The 22,322-nt window shown below is 31.3% G+C and overlaps 1 protein-coding gene and 1 pseudogene across 7 annotated transcripts; both read right to left on the reverse strand.

Annotated features, from left to right (window-relative positions):
- Positions 1 to 729: 729 nt before the first annotated feature.
- On the reverse strand, positions 730 to 5,435 carry LOC110651352 (splicing factor U2af large subunit B). Of its 7 annotated transcripts, none has more exons than XM_021806656.2 (13): positions 5,184 to 5,435; positions 4,254 to 4,546; positions 4,026 to 4,139; positions 3,830 to 3,912; positions 3,138 to 3,208; positions 3,011 to 3,055; positions 2,813 to 2,872; positions 2,680 to 2,740; positions 2,477 to 2,589; positions 1,899 to 2,345; positions 1,518 to 1,650; positions 1,174 to 1,241; positions 730 to 1,051 (listed from the first exon to the last, which is right to left on the reverse strand). In XM_021806656.2, exons 1-13 carry the CDS (start codon positions 5,340 to 5,342, stop codon positions 914 to 916), a joined length of 1,785 nt encoding a protein of 594 aa, XP_021662348.2. In that variant the 5' UTR covers positions 5,343 to 5,435; the 3' UTR covers positions 730 to 913. The 7 variants fall into 7 exon arrangements, with proteins under 7 accessions (XP_021662348.2, XP_021662346.2, XP_021662349.2 ...); XM_021806654.2 differs by having other exon boundaries at positions 3,011 to 3,058; XM_021806657.2 differs by having other exon boundaries at positions 1,518 to 1,647; positions 5,184 to 5,432.
- Positions 5,436 to 10,618: 5,183 nt separating this feature from the next.
- On the reverse strand, positions 10,619 to 19,673 carry LOC110651351 (rust resistance kinase Lr10-like; annotated as a pseudogene).
- Positions 19,674 to 22,322: the final 2,649 nt, after the last annotated feature.

The raw sequence follows: 22,322 nt of genomic DNA on the forward strand, positions 1-22,322 counted from the left end.
ATTTATGAGGATTATTTAAGAAAAAGAGATAAAAAATTTTAAATTTATATAAATTTTTAAATTATATAAACAATTAAATTTTTAAGTCATAAAAATTTTAAATTTATATAAACTCTAATATTAAATTAAATATTAAAAAATATAATTATAAATTTTATAAATAATGAAAAACAACTTGACGACACTAACATTCTCTCTACACATTTATATATTATGTATATAAATAGATTCAGATAATAAATATCTAATGTATAAAATTTAAACCGGACATAAATATTACCCTTCAAAATTGAACTCTACCTTCTCAAAATTTTAAATTTTTTTATTAAAATTTCTCTCATTATCATACTAATGGGCTAAATTTGATTTCAGTTCAAATTTAACATTTGAATATAATTTTTTTTTTTATAATAAAATAATATCCCGGAACAACATCCATCTATACCAAGACTGATGGATTTAGATCTGAACACTCGTCAACAAGGATTGAATTTAATCTTTAATAATAATAATAATATTATTATTATTATTATTTGCTTCTATTGGTCTTTTATTTATGCCCTAAAAACCCAAAAAATATGACTAAAAATTACTTTAAAAAATATATTTCCCACAAATGAATGACTCACAAACGACTCTCACTGATTCCTCACCTCTTCTTTAGCCATACATGCGTTGGGACAACAAAACAAATACATTAGTGCTGTGAAAGAAGTTCAATTACGAATGTTTTGAGAATGATGGGCTTGAGATACTGGAGAAAAATGAAGAAAGAAAGAGAATGGGCAATTACCACTAGCCCAAGTACAACATAACTTCCCAGAATAACATGTTCATTTGTTGTGCTAGCTAGAATAAATACTAATCCTTATGAAACTCCATTAACAAATCAACATAAGAAAGTAGACAATGATTAGGCATCATATTCACACTGATAAAACTTGTTCTCCAGGAAAAACACAGCTACAACTTGATTTCCACCAAACTTCCTTCCATTCATCCCTGCTCGGGCTTTCGTAGCACCTTCAACATCAGCATACTCCAAGAACACCTTAAAATAAAAAGATTTTGTAGTCAGCCAATACCCTCAAAACATAAGATCTCAAAATAAGCACAAGGAGAAGTGCACCAAGGGAACCCACAAAAAAGAAAAAAAAAGCAATGCATAATCACCTTCCCAACTCCTGGTGAAGCTTCACCATCTGGCTTTGGGCGAGGGATAACAACGTTCACCAATGTACCTGCATTTATCGTGTGAAAAGACAGAAACTGAAATTTTCCAAATTATCTTCTTTTTTTCCTTTTAAGAAATTATCTCAAGAAAAGTAAGGGCAATGGAGTCTTCTGTCTGTGTTAGGCTTGATTCTTTTAGCAGAATAAGGGATTACAAAAGGCTGTAAAACGGATATATAAAAAAGAAAATAAAGAAAACCAATTATCATGAAGAAGCATCAGAGGAAAGGGAGGGAAAATAGAGGCTAACAAAGAAAATAAATGCTCAGTTAAGAGATTTTTACCAAATTTCCCGCCTTCCATTCTCATGTCTTCCAAAATCTCTTCATACTCCTCATCATCTTTGAGCTCATCCACACTAACTACTTGAGTCAGGCATACAACTTTAGTAGGGACAGGCTGTAACATAAGTCTCTGCTGACCCCAAAAGAAAAAGAAAAGAAAAAAAAGGGAAAGCAAGTTAAAAGAAAAGGGAAAAGCCAAAAGGAAAACGAAGGGAGAGAGAAGAAAATAAAAGAAGTGAAGCTTCTAAGTAACCTATAAACAATAACCAATACTTAAAATGAGAAACCAGGGAACAAAAAGGCAAAAAGGAAGGATAACCAGATAATTTCTACAGAGGGGCGACATGGAATTTAGGAGAGAACAATGGAATGTAATTTCACCTGCAATGCAATTTGCTGCTGGGCATGTAACAGAACATTCTCTTGCTCAGGCTTAGGTTGGTTAGTTCCCTGGTTGGCTCGTCTAACAGTGAGAGTTTTATCGCCCATTTTGATTCCATTCAGAGCAGCACAAGCTATGTCTGTAACTGCAATGTCTTGGTACACACAGAATGCATAGCCCTTCGAATTCCCAGTTTCTCTATCTTTTACTAGATCAAAACCTTGAAGGGGACCAAAGGACTCCAACAACTCTCTGACTTGAGCTTCAGTAAAATAATAGGGAAGTCCACCCACAAAGATGCGGTCCGGACCCTCAAGCCCACCAGCAGAGTTTGGACTTAAGCCAACTGCAGCCAGGTTAAGATTGGGATTAGGCTGGCTTGGACCAAGTGTTGCAGCAAGGGATGGGTTATAATCACTAGGTCTTCTCACCTTGACAGGAGCTCCCTGGAGGCATAGTTATTTTTTCCAGAAAAAAGATTCAAATAGATCAGCAGTCAGCACCACATAACATTGACTATTACAGAACAAAGTCGTAAGCCTATGGACTTTGGAGATCAGTTCAAATATATATTTACCTCAAAAATGATCCCATCTAAAGCCATTGCATTACTAGCCTCCTCAACAGATCTCATCTCCACAAATGCAAACTTCTTTTCATGGTTTATATAGACATTTACAACGGCATCCCCTTTAGAAAACAAACATGAAAAAGATTTGGCGACAAGGAAACAATGCAGGTGGGTCTAGTTATCAAGGAAAGAGGACAAATGCTGGATACCTGGGCCAGCAGAGTTTCCTCCAATTGCAGCCATAACCTGGCTAAAAAAGGTTGCTACAGACTGCAGAAAAAAAATAGTGTCAGTATGCCAACTAGATATATCCATTGTCCAACAGAAAAATGAGGGCAAAACCTGTTCATTCGCTGTAGGGAGGAGGCCTCCAACATAGACCCGCCGAGCATGCCTAGTAGCCTGAAGTAACAAAATAAATCATAAAATTGTTGAGACAAAAAATTATAACAGAATGCAAAAAAAAAAAAAAAAAAAGGTGTTCAAAAAGGCAAATAGATGTTCAAAAGGCAAACATAATGCATCTTTTATCCTGCCAACCTGCTGTGTCATTGCCTGAATTGGCATAATAGGGAGAGAGCCAAACTGCTGCAGGTGAACAAATGACACAAAATTAATAAATCAAAGGATCCAGATACTAGTTTATGTGCATCAAGATGAGTCATACTTGACTGGCTCCCATAGGAAACATATTGGGAAATATTCCAGGAATGGCAGGATGTGTCCCAGGATTCTGACCTGTAAAGGTAATTTAATCACACTTAAAGCACAATCATTTAAAAAAAAAAAAATTTCAATGTAGTTGAGATACCAAAAGTTTGACTCCTGTTTTATGTTCTAATAGAAAAAAAAAAAATCCCAATTTTCAAAAGAAGATTTTTAGAAAAAAGAAGAAAGGTATGCAGCATTCAAGTTCTGGAGGTGACATTTGCAAGACTACCGAAGCAGGCAATAGCTGTCAGTTGAAGATGAACAAGCACCACCCGTGCATTGATTCCTCCTTGTACATAAAAGCTACAGAAGTCGGCTCACGCCCATTGTATTTGTCAGCACATTGGGGCAAGTAGCCCAACATTGCCTTCTTACAACAATGACAAGACACCAAAAAACAAACAAACAAACACCAAACAGAAGACAAACCAAAACATCTCTCAGTTCCAGAATTATTTCACCAAGCAATAATAATAAAAAATACAGCCCACTTAGAGACCATAAATTTTAAAAAGCCATACTCACAAAATAAAATAACCAAATGTTGCTTACCAAAATGACATCATGTAATTTGATATGATCTTTCCACACGAGATCACACTCAAACAAAACAACAGTGAAAAAGTGCAAGTTTAATGGTACATGTACCTGCAGTAGCAGCAGCAGCAGCAGCTGGGCTGATCAACATTGCAGATGGGGAAGGAGCCATATCAAAGCCACTAACCCTTTTACTGAAAGTAGGTATAGCACACAAACCAAAAAGAAAGGATAGGTTAGCAAAGAGCATGGTGATAATCACGGAGCATAAGTGGCTATCCCCAACACTTTTAAGAACATAGCATACCTCCTAGAACGTGAGCGGGAGTGTGATTTTGATCTGTTCTCAGATCTACCCCTTGAAGGAGATTGTGATCGATTCCTGTGTCTGTCTTCCCTGTCTCTATCATAATCTATGTGTCTGTGAATAGCATCAAACAACAAATAATCAATGTTTTGTTCTATAAAACAATGAAATATGAAAGATGGAACAGCATTTAAACTCAGTTTCATATGGTTAACAAATTTTTATTACCTGTCACTGACATAGTTTCGGCTTCGATAACGATCATTGTTAACCCTATCTCTGCCCTGTTCCCTCTTCTCACCACGATCTCTGTGGCGATCACGACGCCCATAGTGACTTTCACTATCCTTGTTTCTTTCTCTTTCCCTTTCCCTGTCCCTGCTTCTCTTCTTATCCTTGTCCCTCTCATGATTCCTATCCTCATCCCTTTCAAGATTTCGATCCCTCTCCCTATCAAGCCTCCTTTCTCTTTCTTTTTCCCTACTTTTTGAAGACTCTCTTGCCTGGTCATGATATCCATACTGGAATTGACAAATTGTAGTAGGGCAATTCCAGAAAATAAGTGATAGCAAGTAACAATATAACTTAAAATGCAACATAGGCACATAGCAAAATGGATAACATAACGTCGGATTAATTACACAAGGACAATAACTAAAATGCAGCCAACCAATAAATTCATTTCACTGCATGACACCCCAAATATCTAAATTAAGTATACAAGCGCATAACAGACATTAACATAAGAACCGCCAATATTTAGAGAATCCCAGCATCAAATGGTCCAAATCCACAAATAATAATTAAACCCAAATCCTATCTTAATTCATAAAATTACTCCGAAACTATTCCTTTACAATTAATTAAAAGGAAAATTCTACAAGTCAATACATAACACTCGATAAGTCCCTCTGATCAAAACCCTTTTACCTGCCAGGAACTTCTATAATACACATCTAGGCATGAAGAAATAATATACAAAACTAACATAGCAACAAACTAAAAACCCTAACACCACCTAAAATCCAAGAATGTTCTTAATCTAACTATTACACCCATCAAGCCTAAATTAAACCAGCACTGAAGTATCTTCCCCATTGAATTGGTCCATATGGGTATGGATAGAGCTTTATAATTTGCGTAGAGTTGAATTCTCACCTTAGATTTGGAAACACTGAGATCGTCGGTACCGCCATGGCTGTGGCTGCTAGTGCGAGGCTGGGGAGAGGAACCACCAGTACCACCACCTGCAGCGTACTTTTCGATCTCGAAATCCTCACCGTTGCCTTGGTACCCTTCTTCTTCGTAGTCGGACATCTTAATTTTTTTTTAAATATATATTTTTGAATGATTACAAGCTAAAATAGTCGCGTTCGCGTTGCTGCTAAAGATGTTTCTTACCTTCTAGCACAAAGAGAGTAATCAAATGGTAAATTTAATTAATTAATTAATTTATTAATTATAATCTTTTTATATAAAATTGGGCCCAAAATTATTTTTATTACCGTTTATAGATATAACCATTGATATATACTTTTTTTATGAAACTAAATTAATTTAACATTTCTTAGCCTAGATTTTTATATTGCTAATAATTTAATTTAATATTTTTTTTATAAATCAGCGAAGATATTTAAATTATCAAATGTAGAGGATATTCTAATAAAAAAAAAATTACTCAATAAATGTATTATAGCATTTTAATAATTATTTGACATATGCATTGCATATAAAACATTTAAAATATGTGATAATTGTTTTTTATTATAATATTTATAATTTACTTAATTAATTATATAATAAAATATATATTAAATTTATTAAATTAGTTTAATTAAATAATTTATTTATATCCAAATCATTTATTCAAATATCTGCTGTTAGTCTAAATGGATAATCTAAGCCGTTCAAAAATCTACTTCCCTGAATAAATTGACTAAAAAGCAGAGACTCAATATTAGCATTGTCTAGGTCGAGATGCGTATTCTGATAAATTTATTGAATCAATTTTGTTAATTATTTAAACTTTTGAGAGTTTTTTTTAGAGAAATGTCTCTTTTTTCACAGATAAAATATTTATCTATTGCAAAATAAAATTAATAATATATAATAAACTTTCAAATACCTTTAAAACTTTTATTTCCTTTCAAAAGCTAAAAATTATAAAGATTTAAAAACTATGAAAAATTGTAATTTAAAAAATTTTACTTTAAAAAACATTACTTCAGAAAGATTAATAAAAAGATCCATGATTTGATTTTGGCTTTACACCAAACCGATCTAATTATTGTGAGAAAATATTTTGGAGTAGTAATAAATAAAAATAACATGAAGATGTATAATATACATAATAAATAAAAACAACCACATGAAAGTTAAAGACTGTTGTGATCAAGTTAGACATGGAGCTTTTAAAGCAAGGCAAGAAAATTGGATTTGCAATGAGTTAGTACTAATGCTGCCTAGATGTAGTTTGATCCTGAACTGCCTGAAACACAGAAGGATGAGGTTGGTGGTCTAACAGTAGTCACCCTGGCATTTTTCTATGATTTTTAACAATTACTCTGATATGCTGCTTTTAGAATATTTTCTTTGAAATCTTTTTTGACTAAGGCATCAGAGTAGCTGTCATTAGGCTATTGACCTCATCCTTCTATATTTCATACAGTCTTAGATCAATTTATATCCATTCATTGACCCTGAAAGACTAGGCAGCATCAAGTAGGGATGTGCAAACAGTCGGTTCGGTTCCGAACCGAACCGAACCGATAAAATTTAAAATAAAAAATAAAAAATTTTAAAAACCACCGAACCGATTGATAAGAGAAAATCGAACCGAATCGAACCGATAAATTTCGATTCGGTTCGGTTTTAAACCGATCAAACCGAAATTTATAAAATTTCATATTTTTAACATTAAATCTAAATAATAAAAACATAAAAACAAAAAAAATTAGAAATCAAAACTCAAAAATCTTAAGGTTCCGTTCGGTTTTCTTTGATTTCGGTTCGGTTTGATTCGGTTCGATTCAATTTGATTCAATTTTTTTTGATTTTTTATGAAAATAACCGAACCGAACCGATTAATCGAAATTATCAAAATTATAAACCGAACCGAACCGATTAAATTTTAAAACCGAACCGATTGAATCAAATTAATCAGTTCGGTTCAATTTTTCAGTTTAAACCGAAAACTGCTCTCCCCTAGCATCAAGTACTAAGAGGGAGTATTGAAGAAATTCATCATTGCCTCTCTCTATCCAGAAGATAGTTTAATTTCAAGTTAGAGAAAAATCTGGACTATAATTTAAAGATAGCTAGAAGAGTCCAAGAAAAAGTATGATGCCACTGGATAGAGAAGGTTTTTACGCTGCCATTCAAGAAGCTTAATTTGTGACTTACAGAGAAATTATAGCTTGAGCTTCTCATCATCGACAGTTGCGGATGTAAGAAGTTTATTTTGAGGTAGTGATTTATTAAAAAAAATATTTTTTTTTATTGTATTTATAGTTTGATTTGATGGCTTATTTATTTAAAATTAAAGAACTCATTTTTAATACAATATATTAAATGATAATGAAAATAATTATTATGAGATGTTATGAAATATAAATATTTATTAATTAACTATTAAAATATAAATATTATGGGATTTATTTCCTTAAAATATAAATATAAATATTTATTAATTTTAATTCGGTTCAATTATTGGTTTCTACACTTAAAATTACAATATTATTATATTCCTTTTAAAAGAATAAAAATAATTATATATTTTTAACATCAAAATATTAATAAAAATAATAGTACTAATATTAAAATAGTAATATCAATATCTAAATAAAATATCAATTAAATAATATAAAAATAATAACTTACTCAAGAGGAATACTAAAATCAAACTAATAATTCTCATATAAAAGTATAAGATAAGATCAAATATCCATAATATTAGTACTGAGTAGAGATAACTTAGTCGGCCAACATTCTACTCAGATCCCTTCAGCTCATAGCGCTTAAGCTGTTATGTTATAAGGGATTAGAGTTATACCTTTGCTAAAAGTTTAAACTTTTAATATGGTGCTAAGTATTCAATTCTACAATTGGTATCAGAGTCGAAGTTATGAGTTCAAATCCCTTGCAGATGCTAAGAATGAATTGTTGATACTGAGTGAGTATAGCTCAATCCTACATATAATAAGTTATATAATATTTTCATTCAAATTATAAAATAATAGCAAATTAGTGGGTATAACATAAGTTAGGATTAATGTAACCTAAGCTAAGGGCACAAAATTATGTAATTTTTGGTTTTAGAAAAAAATTTTAATTATATTTTCATTCAACTCTTAAAGTTAAAATTTTGTTGGATAATGTATAATTTTTGCTAGTTTAAATTTTGATTCACAATACTGAGTACTACAAATAAATTTAATTTTAATATAGTAGATGTTTATAAAAATTTTACATATTATAATTAAAACTTTTTCAAATTAAAAATAAGATAGCTAATGTAATATTAAACTTAATGGATTTAATTATTAACATTGAATCTTAAATATTGTTTTGGCTCATACTCTCTATTATCACCACAAATCTCACAAAATATTTTTTTTTTGATTGTACCATTGACATTTTAAGTGGAACATAATTCAATTATATTAAACAATATATATATAAGTTCATAACATATATCTTAATAAATATATTTTACTATATTGTACATATTTTTCAATTATATAATTTTCAATAAGAAAATATACTATATGATTAAAAGGTGAATTAATAAGATAATTAATTTCTATAAAGTGATTTAATATATTTATAATTAAAAATAATAAAAATTAATATTATGTTACATGCATACACTTATAACTAATAACAAATTAAATTATATATATAACAATTTTAATTGCATATAATATATAATTTTATTGAAAATATGTAATATATCTAAAATGTATAGAAAATATATTTGCATAAAATCGGTTCAGTTTCAATTCAGTTCGATTTCGATATGGTTTTGATTCAGTTTTTAATGAAGAATCAGAATCGAATCAAAACAATAAAACAACTTCAATTTGATTTGGTTGAGTTCTTACAATAATAATTTTTTTAAATTTTGATTCGATTTAAATCTTCCAATAACTGTGTACAACCTTAATATATATTCTTTAAATTTCATATACAATAAAAGATATATATATATTTTTTTTGTGGGAGGAGGGGGCCGCGCGCGCGCGGCGTGAAGAGGGGTGGTGGCCCCCTCTTTTCACCAAAGGGCTTCGCCCCTTATCATCGGCATATGCATGATATAAATGCGTGTGTAATAGAGAAAGGAGAGTGCAAGAGGGATGAGAGAAATACACAAGTGAGTGTGTGAGGTGATGAGTTTTCAAAGTAGACAATTAGAAAAATTAGTTTTTTAGAATTTAATTAAATTTAAAAAAAAATTTTATTATTTTTTTATAAAATTTATTATTTTTTTAACTTTTTCTAAATAGAAAATAATGATTTTTTTATAATAAAATTATATTATAATTTTTTATAATAAAAAATGAATAATTATTTCAAAATTCATTTATTTACAACAACAAAAAAATTAATCATATTATTATAAAAAATAAATAACACATATTAAAAAAATCTTAAAGTAAATTAAATTTTTAAATGCTTTATAATGAATTTTTTTAATTATAAAAGATATGACTGATTTTGATTCAGAAATTTATTTTTCATTGTCGACAAGTGAATGTATTTTCATGTTTTTTGATGCATGCTAATAAAAATGAGTAGTTTTTAAGTTCACCTTGATGTATAGTCTCCGCCAATTATCAATTGCTATTTTAATTAAAATTATAATGGCTCCAGATAACAACACATTATATGTGTATGTGATTATCTGTTGATTGGGTGTTTGCATTTCCAATAAAAATTTTCTTCTATCTAGTCCATTTTTATGATCCCTCAAATTCAATATCTATCAAAGCAGTGCAAATTATAACTAATGCTGCACTCCTTCCATTGTGAGAGAGCCAGAGCAGTCTGGTTTTGGTCCCCCCTGGCTCTGAGAACTGATTGCCTCGCTAGTAAGATGTAAATAAAGGATGTGGGGAGTAATTTTGTCCACCAGCTCCAAGCTGCTGAGGACTCTGGTGATAGTGTGTAATAAGCTGTGTACGTGCTATGGTAACCATGGAAAGCAAGGAAAGCTGGTCTCTTCAATGGGCAGACGCTGCATGTTTCAGAGATAGTGTAGCACACACTTAGACACAAGAAGGATTTCAAAATCGCAAACCAAGAAAACCAGGCTCTTGCTACCAACAATGGTATGGACTTGTCAGAAGAGCTCATGAGCTAGCCCAAAAAGTTCTCTACAATTCTGAGTTTTGTCTAAGATCAGAGAGTTCATGAATTTCGTTAGGATGTAATTTATCTAGTTTTGGAATTAAATCTCTTATTTCTGAAAGAAAACTCACAAATTAGACATCAAATGCATACTTCAGACATATTTAAACCCAGAAAACAACAGTGTTCTTGTATTTAGGGATTGCTACCTAATGTACATGACAATGGAAGACTACTAGTAATGATTATTCAATTTCTTTGATGACCTCCAAGTCTTGGTGAAAGCTTTTGCCTGCAATAATCCTTGATCGCATTCTCTCAGCAGGAGCTGTGGAGCTAAAAGGATTAGGAGGCGTTATTAAATTGCTCCCATCTCCTTCCAAATTTTGAACAACAATTTTCATGGAAGGACGATCCACTGGGTTCCATTGAACACACCATAGACCCACAATTGCAAGTTTCTTTGCAATTCTAGCGTCTTTCTCTGTCTTACTAGAGAACTAAGGAAGTCAGTTTATTTATTCTGTGATAGGAAGTAGTTAGATATAACTAATTTCTCTTATTTTCCCGCCTTTCTCTTCAAGTGTATATAAAACACTTCTCTACTTCAATTCAATACAAGTTGCAATTTCATTTCTGGTTCATTCTGTAATATGGCATCGAGCACTTTTTCTCTCGACGGTTTTCTTGAGAAAATTTCTTTGCTTCAGTGGCTGTCAATACCAGTGATCATCTAACAAATCCAGCTAATCCTTACTTTCTACATCCTAATGAAAATCCAGCTTTGGTATTAGTTTCTCCAGTTCTTATTGGATCTAATTACCATTCTTGGGCTAGGGCTATGAGGATGGCTTTAGCCTTAAAGAACAAACTGCAATTCATCGATGCTTCTCTTCCTGCACCTGTGAGGACAGATCCAATGTATTCTACATGGGAGAGATGCAACACAATGGTTCTTTCTTGGATTACAAGGTCACTTTCACCTTCTATTGCACAGAGTGTACTTTGGATTGATTGGGCAGTAGATGTATGGAATGATTTGAAAGATAGGTTTTCGCAAGGAGACATTGTTCAAATTTCTTATCTGCAGGAAGAGATCTACAATTTCAAACAAGGTGAGCTTTCAGTAGCAGAGTATTTACTCAATTAAAGATTCTACGGGATGAGTTGGTTAATTTTCACCCAATTCCTTCTTGTTCATGTGCTACACCATGTTCTTGTGGGGCAATTTCGACTATTCAAAAGTATATGAAGAGTGATTATGCGATAAGATTCTTGAAAGGTTTGAATGAGCAATTTTCGAATGTTAAATTTCAGATTATGCTAATAGAGTCTCTACCTTCAATTAATAAGGCTTTCTCCTCAGTGATTCAGCAAGAAAGACAAATCTCTAATCCTATTATAGAATCTAAAGAATTCTGAATAGAGCTGTCAAATCTGAGAGTGGTGGTTTGTTGGTTCTAGTCTTATGGTAGAGGATATTTTAATTCCAATAATGTGCCTTATACTGGAAGAGGTTAGTCTATTGGATCAGTCAAGGTTTGCACATTCTATGGCAAACAAAGACACACTGTTGATACTTGTTATAGGAAACATGGTTTCCCTCCAAGATATAAATTTCGAAATTCTAATGCTGCTACACATGTTGTTATCACTATTGAGAATGTTGAACCAGTTGCTGTTGCTATTTCTAAATCTCTACCATCAGCTCATGTAGACGGTTCTAATGTGAGTTTCACTCCTGAGCAATATCAGAAGCTATTGACTTTAATTCAGGATCACTTTCTCCATCACCTCAATCTCTTTTAGTCAATCATTTGGTTACACAGCACAATGGTAACATTTCTCATTTAACTACTGCCACTCCCAACTCTTCCACAGGTAATCCCATTGTTCTCTATACTAATGTCAATTCTAACACATGGATACTTGATTTTCACCCTATCTGCTTTTACAACTTATAAAAAAATTAAACCTGTTTCAGTCAATTTACCTAATGGTACTCATGTTATAGCCACCATTTCTGGAACTGTACAATTTACATCTTATTTTTACTTGTTAGATGTCCTTTATATCCCATCCTTTACTTTCAATTTAATTTCAGTAACCAAACTCATTTCTTCTTTGAATTGTAGCTTACTAATTTAGCATAATTCTTGTTTCATTCAGGAGTTGAGTACTTGGTGGATGATTAGTTTAGCTGAAATGAAGGAAGGATTTTATGTTTTGGTCAATCCATCATCTCATTCCACTACCTCAATTGCTTCTATCATCACTACTGTTCCTTCTTTTCCTCCTGCTAGCCTATGGCACTATAGACTTGGCCATCCTTCTCATTCAAGAATTTTAGCCTTGAATAAGCTTTGCTCTTCTATTTCTTGTAATGTTGATACACATGTTTGTGACATTTGTCACTATGCAAAGCAAAAGAAACTATCTTTTCCACACAGTGTTTCTTATATTTTTGCTTTATTTCAATTTATTCATGAAGATATCTGGGGTGCTTGTTCTATAACATCAATTCATGGTCATAGATTCTTTTTAACCATAGTGGATGATTTTTCAAGGTATACTTGGGTTTTTCTCATGAAAGCTAAATTTGATGTTAGGACCCTTTTACAATCTTTTGTTGTCATGGTTGAAACTCAGTTTAATACCTCAATTAAAGCTATCTGAAGTGGCAATGGTCATGAGTTTTTCATGACTGATTTCTATGCTTCCAAAGGAATTATTCACCAGACCAGTAGTGTTGAAACCCCTCAACAAAATGGCCTTGTAGAAAGAAAACATCAACACATTCTCAATATAGCAAGAACTTTATTATTTCAATCCCATTTACCAAAATCATTTTGGTGTTATGCTATCACTCATGTTGTTTTTCTTATAAACAGAATTCCCACTTCTCTTCTTCAAGATAAATGTCATTTTCAAATATTGCATAACAATATTCCAGATTATAATGACCTCAAGGTCTTTGGTTCTCTATGCTTTGCTTCTACATTGTCTGTTCATAGATCCAAATTGGATCTTAGAGCAAGGAAGTCCATTTTTCTGGGACATAAGCCTGATACAAAAGGCTATGTGTTAATGGATTTTAACTCCAAAGAAGTTTTCTTTCTAGAAATGTTCAATTCCATGAAAATGTTTTTCCTTTTTCTTTTTCATCTTCTTCTCCTTTTTCTCTTTTGCAGCTTACTGACATATCTTCTATTGAGTATCCTATACCAGAACTTCATTCTAATATTCGCTCATCTTCTATTCATTCTACTGGTGTAAGACATTCTACTAGACTAAGGAGACCACCTACTTATCTTCAAGACTATCACTGCAATCTTTCCCAATCAGCTGTAGTCACCAATTCTTCAGGTCCTAAATATCCACTTTCCTCTACTATTTCTTATAACCATCTATTTGCTTCAAATCATCATTTCACTCTTAGCATTTCCGCTACATCTGAACCCAAAACCTATTCATAAGCTATCAAAAGTAAACATAGGAGAGAGGCAATAGCCAATGAGATTGTTGCTCTTGAGCAAAATCATACTTGGATTTTTATTGATCTTCCTGCTAGCACAACCCCAGTTGGATCTAAATGGGTGTATAAAATTAAATACAAGTTAGATGGCTAAAATTGAGAGGTATAAAGCTAAACTTTGGCTAAGGGGTATACACAAACAGAAGGGGTAGATTATTTTCATACTTTCTCCCCAGTAACTAAGCATACCACCATTAGGTTACTACTTGCATTAGCTTATGTTAATAAGTGGCATATTCACCAATTGGATGTCAATAATGTTTTTTTGCATAGGGAGCTTGATAAGGAAGTTTACAAGATTCTACCTCCTAGATTTCAGTCTCCCACGCCCACCAAAGTTTGTAAATTTCAAAAATCTCTTTATGGCCATAAGAGGCTAGCAGGCAATGGTACTCCAAATTGTTACAAGAGCTTATTAAGTGTGGTTATGTTCAATCTAAAGTAGATTACTCTCTTTTTGTTAACAAACAAAGGAATTCTTTTACTGCCATTTTAGTCTATGTTGATGATGTCATAATAGCAGGGAATTATCTTCTTGAGATTAATAGAATTAAAGGTTTCTTGATGATTGTAATCAAGGAACCTGCTGACTCGAAATTTTTCTTAGGGCTTAAAATTGGAAGATCTAAGAAAGGAATTTCAGTTTGTCAAAGAAAATATGCCTTGAAAATTCTCTTTGACATAGGATATCTAGCTACAAAACCTGCCAAGACTCTAAAGGACCCTCATACTAAACTTCAGTAATTACACAAGAGATCTTTTACAAGATCATGCTTCTTATAGAAGGTTGGCAAGAAGGTTGCTTTATCTTACTACCACTAGGCCAGACATTAGCTTTGCTATTCAACAACTCAATCACTTTTTATCCAAGCCTACCTCAGCTCATTTTCAAGCTTCACATAGCACTTAAGGTACATTAAGAGTTATCCTGGCAAAGGGTTATTTTTCCCATCCAATTCTAATTTGCACTTAAAAGATTTCAATGACTCAGATTGGGCTAGTTGTATGGATACCACGAGGTCTGTTATAGATTTTGGTGTTTCTGTTGGTGATTCAAAAATCTAAAAAGCAAAGCACTATCTCTTATAGCACACATGCAGCAACAACTTATGATATTTAGTGGCTTGTTTACTTATTGAATGACCTTTCTATTGCTCAACAGTTGCCTCTGCCCACATTGCAGCTAATCCTACATTTCATGAGAAAACCAAGCATATAGAGCTTGATTGTTATGTTGTAAGGGAAAAGGATCTATTTGGACTTATATGTCTGCTGCAAGTAGCTTCTTCTATTCAACTTGCAGACATCTACACTAAAGCTCTTCTAGTTTCTTCTTTTCAATCTATGGTTCTCAAGCTGGGAATGCTTGACATACATTCTCCAGCTTGGGAGGGGGTCCTACCAGAGAATTAATGAAGTTAGTTTATTTATACTGTGATAGGAAGTAGTTAGATATAACTAATTTCTATTATTTTCCCACCCTTCTCTTCAAGTGTATATAAAACACTTCTCTACTTAAATTCAATGCAAGTTGCAATTTCATTTCTGGTTCATTCTGTAATACTTTGCATCAATTTCAAACCTTTGATCTTCTCCTCCTTCTAAAAGATTGTGAATCCAGTCTGAGAAGTATATTTGATGATCATTTGTTCTTTCTTTAACATCAGCAATAGTCTTCCTTCCTCCAACCATTTCTAACACCAACATTCCAAAACTATAAACATCAGACTTGTACGAAACATTCCCATAGTTCCTTGAGAAGACGTTAGGAGTGATGTAGCCAATGGTTACTCTAGCTGTTGTCATGGATACTGCTCTTTGATCTTTAGAACACAACTTTGCCAGGCCAAAATCAGAGATCTTGGGATTGAAGTTGTTGTCGAGTAGGATATTTTGTGGTTTTATGTCAAAATGTAGGATTCTTTGATTGCATGCTTGGTGGAGATATTAAATCCCTTTGGCTATGCCAAGAGCAATATCTTGCAGCCTTTTCCAGCCAAGAAAATTGTTCTTGTCATCTGGTGATGATATAAATTTCTCTAGGGAGTCATTAGGTAAGTACTCGTAAACTAGAGCTCGTCTGAATCCATCAGCACAAAAACCAATCAAGCGAACCACATTTAATAAAAAATCCACCAACATTGACATGGTGAATTTTTCCTATGGTTCCCATTTCATTCACAAATTCCTCTCCATTTGCTTTGGAATTGTTGAGGACCTTAACAGCTACCAGAATTTCAGGGTTAATTACCAAAAAGGGGTAATAAAAAATAAAATTTACCAAAATAGGTGATTTGAAATTAATTACCAAAAAGGAGTGAATTTTGCTGAGGTGGACGGACTGAGTGCAAAACGCTAATTGTAGTAGCGTTTTTAAGGTCCGGACGCTATTTATAATAGCGTCCGGATGAAATAATTTGGAAGGAAAGCTGGACGCTATTCAAAATAGCGTTCAGCTTTCCTTTAAATAATAAAAAATTAATTAAAAAAAAATTTAATGGTTGGACACTACTTATAGTAGCGTCTAATCTTTTTTAAAATTTTTAATTATTTTATTTTATATTTTAAATAAAATATAAATATTATTTTAATAAATAAAATTATAATATTTAATAATATATATTATAATATTTTTATTATAAATAATATTTTTAATTTAAAATTAAATTAAAATTTAATAAAATAAAAATTAAAATTAAAAAAATAAATAATTAAAAAATTTAAGAAAAATTGGACGCTACTTTTTTCTTTAAATTTTTAATTATTTTATTTTATATTTTAAATAAATTAAAAATATTATTTTAATAAATAAAATTATAATATTTAATAATATATATTATAATATTTTTATTATAAATAATATTTTTAATTTAAAATTAAATTAAAATTTAATAAAATAAAAATTAAAATTAAAAAAATAAATAATTAAAAAATTTAAGAAAAATTGGACGCTACTATAAGTAGCGTCTAATTTTTCTTTAAATTTTTAATTATTTTATTTTATATTTTAAATAAATTAAAAATATTATTTTAATAAATAAAATTATAATATTTAATAATATATATTTTAAATTTTTATTATAAATAATATTTTTAATTTAAAATTAAATTAAAATTTAATAAAATTAAAATTAAAAAAATAAATAATTAAAAAATTTAAAAAAAATTGGACACTGTTATAAGTGGCGTCCAATTTTTCTTTAAATTTTTAATTATTTTATTTTATATTTTAAATAAATTAAAAATATTATTTTAATAAATAAAATTATAATATTTAATAATATATATTTTAAATTTTTATTATAAATAATATTTTTAATTTAAAATTAAATTAAAATTTAATAAAATTAAAATTAAAAAAATAAATAATTAAAAAATTTAAGAAAAATTGGACGCTACTAGCGTCCAATTTTTCTTTAAATTTTTTAATTATTTTATTTTATATTTTAAATAAATTAAAAATATTATTTTAATAAATAAAATTATAATATTTAATATTATATATTTTAAATTTTTATTATAAATAATATTTTTAATTTAAAATTAAATTAAAATTTAATAAAATTAAAAAAATAAATAATTAAAAAATTTAAAAAAAGTTGGACGCTACTTACCGTCCAACTTTTTTTTAAATTTTTAATTATTTTATTTTATATTTTAAATAAAATATAAATATTATTTTAATAAATAAAATTATAATATTTAATAATATATATTATAATACTTTTATTATAAATAATATTTTTAATTTAAAATTAAATTAAAATTTAATAAAATAAAAATTAAAATTAAAAAAATAAATAATTAAAAAATTTAAAAAAAATTGGACGCTACTGTAAGTAGCGTCCAATTTTTCTTTAAATTTTTAATTATTTTATTTTATATTTTAAATAAATTTAAAATATTATTTTAATAAATAATATTTTATATTTTAATTTTTTATTTAATTAAAATTTAATTTTAAATAAAAAATAATTTTTTATAATAAAAATATTATAATATTAATTATTATAATATTATTTATTAAAATAATATTTATATTTTATTTAAAATATTAAAAAAATTTAAACAAAAGCTGGACGCTACTATAAGTAGCGTCCAGCTTTTTTTTTTTTTTTTAAAAATTGAATAGCTTCCGTTTTTGACGTTTTTTTTTTTAACGCTATTGTTAATAGCGTTTTGGACATTAAAACGCTATTAATACTAGCGTTTTTACGCTCTTAACTCTTTTCACCCTCATCAGGTAAATTTTTCACATCACACCTAATTTTAGTAATTTTTATTTCTTCCTCACCCTTGTACGGTCAATTTCCCAGAATTTCATTTGAAAGCTTTCCTTTGAACACTGTTCCGTAAGCTCCTTGGCCTAATTCTTCCTTGAATTGATTTGTGATCCTCTTTATATCAGCATGGGAATATCTTGCAGGCTTAAAAGCTTTGTAATCGTCCAGAAAATTTTCAATCTTGGATTGATATTCTTTTTCAATTCTATTGAAGCTGTAGATGCGGTAAAAAACAATTCCCACTACCAATAGAAGAATCAAAACCAGGACTGTACCTGCAGAATGAAGATGGAACATTCCAAGTCAAGAACGCGAACACCTATTTCCAAAATAAGCAGAGAACTAAGATTGAATTTGACAACTAACCGGGGGCCACAAACTTCGGGGATGACCCTGCAAAAATATTCATATTAATAGGATAGATTCTCCCTTTCTTTATATTTATAAACTGACATATATTTACAGGCAGATTAGACTTTGTATATATTTTTCCTGACCATAAGCTATAAGCCCTGGATGCCTTGTTGCTTGTGTCATATAATCAACATTTGTCTTAAATTCTGATAGGAATTTTGGAACGCAACTGCTATTAAGAATAATTCAACCCAGACCTCTAGGAACTGTTACTAATCAAATGATTAAATATTTCCACATCTTATGGCATGCAGACCACAATATTCAAATTATAATAGTATAATTGAACAAATGGAAGAAATCGTGGAACAGATACGTACATTTAATATGCCTGAGCTTGCCATAACATTCAGTTTCAGCTTCAGTGCTGTTAGCTTTCAATCTGCAAAATTTGCCGTGTGCTGCACAAGATCCACAACTTGGATCGAACCAGTTCAAATGAAGAACGTTACCTCCATCAATCATGTCTTTTTGAAATGGTGAAACGTCATGGATCTTGGTAAAATACAAAAGGTTAAAGTCGTCCGTGGAAACTTGTGAATGAAATACATAAACTTGGTATCCAGGAGCATTGAGACAAGGCATCTGATACTGATAGGATGGATTTCTTCTTCATGAACAGTTGAACAAGAAGTAATTGTTGAAGTCCATGTCCCAAAACTGGAAGGAAGAAGCAGATAAGTTCATGTTGGAAAGCTGTCTTGGAAGGCAATCTCGTGGATCACTTGCATAAATAACTTGAGAAACATAATCAATCTTTTTGACCAAGAGTTTCATTGAATTTGGGAGCTCCAGCACTGTATCCTGCCTCTCCGAGCAAGATAGATCAAACCCAGTCTCAGGGTAGCCACAGTGGTCAGGTCGCTGGCCTTTGATTTGGAAAGGAAATCGGACTGCCGGACCATGACTTCCACATTTAGATTCTTTGCACTCATCCATGTTATAGCCTAATCCAGGGTCTAAGGACCAGAAAGAAATAGAAGAGACATAATTTGGTCATCATGCCTCAAGTATATTTTTGTATGATTTTCTCAAGGACGAAAGAGGTCAGATCAATCTCATGCCTCAAGGAGCTTACACTGTGATTTAACTACATAAATAACAAACGAACCAGATGAAAACTGGGGTTGGAATGATGACATTGACATCTATGTTCTGAAATTCTCATTAGACCAAATATAAATTAATGTATAAAGCAAATTTGGGGAGTGCCTGTTTGTCCTTTGTGAATATTTCAATGTAAGTAATTGGTTACGTTATACAAATATCAAAATCTTGTCCATATCTATTTGTTTCTATTATTAGTCTGGGTCATTATTGAAGGTCTGACATCTGGAAGCATTTCTAGTACCTGCAAAAAACATTGAATTGATCCTTTGCAGGATAAGCTGCATCAATAATGAAGAAGTGATATTTCTTGATGATTTTTATATGAAAAATCAGTATTCTCTTTCCTATAATGTTCACAGGAATGGTCCTTGAAGGAAAGGGTGGAGAGTGGAGAGAGAATATAAGAGAAGAAGATTGGATTGAAAAGGCTTGATTATTCCCTCAAGCTGATGGAATATATATATACAAATAGATTACAACATGAATGGAAGTAATATCATTTTCCTAAAGTTACTCCTAATTTTACTGCACAATTAGGATCTTTATTACATTCATTCACATTTGTGGGATCCTCACATGTTTAATTTTCCTAAAGTGCACTGAGAAGTATTTGTCAGTACTAAGTGCCTTAATTCTCTTGTCACACTGATTTTCCACCCATGCTTTGAACTTCTGAAATACTTACTTTCATAAAAAAAAAAGTTCTGAAACATTTCAAAGACATCAAATTTTTGCTTCATAAAAAACAAACAAGACACCTTAGAGAAGTCATCAATAAATAGTATAAAATATATACTTCCATTCAGTGGTGAAGTCCCCATAGGACCACACACACCAGAATGGATGAGCTGAAGCTTCTCACTAGCACTCCAAGCTTTGTTTGTGGGAAATGGAAGTCTATTTTAGCTTTCCAAATTGATAGATCTCAAATTGCTAGTCATGCATCAGCTTTAATGCTGAGAAATTGGAATTGCCAAACGCCCTTTGCCAAAGAGTATATGCATATTTTGAACTTGCACAAAAATTGGAAGTTTTCCATTCAAGGAGAAACTTCTATATATCTAACATTCATCAATTCAGAACCAGCTAGATCAAGTATCTTGCACATTTTATCTATAAAACCAAGTGAATAATTATTCTCAAGCATCTGACCAACATTAAGCAAATTTTGGTCTATTGCAGGTACATATAAAACATTAGAAATATATTTAGCACCTGCAAAGTTGTCACATCAACAGTTCCGCTTCCTTTTGATCTCCAAGTACTCTTTATTTCCAATTCTTACCCTTGACTTGTCAGTATTATCAATCTTTCTATAGTTCTTTAATTCAGAAGTCAAAGTGGTGAGAACTTCCACCATCTACAGCCATGATTCTACACTGCAATTGGCTAAATAGCAACTAGCTGCAAATAACATTTCTTTAGGTAGCTATGCTGGTTCTTCTTCTTGGCTGCTTGAGCTTGTTCTCTTTATTCTTACAAACCCTTTCAACATGCGCCCCACCCCCTCCCCCCCCGCCCCCCCTTTTTATTTTTGGCAAGCCCTGCATTGTACTCGAGGTCTGAACCAACAAAATCTTTCAGAATGATACCCTTTTTGCAGATTGAGTGGGGTGGATTCTTTCCCTGCTTATGATCACCATTCCTACTATTTGTCCCTTCTACCACCATTATTCCTTTTTCCTCCATTTATTTATGGGTGTCTTCATTTCTACTCAGCCACAAAAGCATTTTCAAAGGACTTATCTGGTCTAATAGCCCCCCGTCTATTCTGTTGCCTACAAGGCATTTACCAACTCAGCAAAGGAAATTTGTGAAAGATCTCTAGACTCCAACATTGAGATCTTTGCTTCAAACCTTTCTGGTAGACTTACCAGAACCTTCTCCACTATACGTTAATCACCCAACTCTTCGCCTAGAGTTTTGATTTGATTTAGAACTTCGAGAAGTCTATCAGAGAATTCCTTCACCGTCTCTGACTCCTTCATCTTGAGGGATTCAAATTCTCTCCTCAAATTCAGAACTTGCATTTTCCTAGTTCTCATGCTTCTATGGAACTCTTCCTTAAGCTTGTCCCAAGCTTCCTTTGATGAGGTAAATATCATAAACCTGGTGAAAATTGCCTCTGAAACTGCTGTATGAATGGCTAGGCTTTCTTTTTATTGCCCAGGAGGCATAATTTTCACCTGTAAATTGTGATGGTGGTTGTGCAGAATAATGGCTGGAAACCATGCGCAATATTCCTGCTTTTAGCTTTTCTTTCTCACTTTTCTATGCCTCTGATCACCCTTAGCCCTCTCTAGGATCAGTGAAGAGGCTCTGATACCACCTATTAGATATCAAAAGCAAAGAAATGGAGAGATTTCTCGGAGAGAAAAACCAACAGCGCGTTCTTTCATTCATGAGCTTTTATATATATATATATTCTCCTTTACCTCTGCAGCATCATTTCTTACAAAAACATTAAGGCCTTGTTTGGAATATATCATTTGTAAGAAAAAAATTCAATTGAATACTCACGTAATCATACTTGATTTCTTTTTCCCTGGAAACGAATTTTTTTTAGTTAAAAAAAATTGAATTCTTTCATTTTAAATATGAAAATTG

This window comes from Hevea brasiliensis, chromosome 1 (genome assembly GCF_030052815.1).
Source record: "Hevea brasiliensis isolate MT/VB/25A 57/8 chromosome 1, ASM3005281v1, whole genome shotgun sequence".
Classification (NCBI taxonomy): domain Eukaryota; kingdom Viridiplantae; phylum Streptophyta; class Magnoliopsida; order Malpighiales; family Euphorbiaceae; genus Hevea; species Hevea brasiliensis.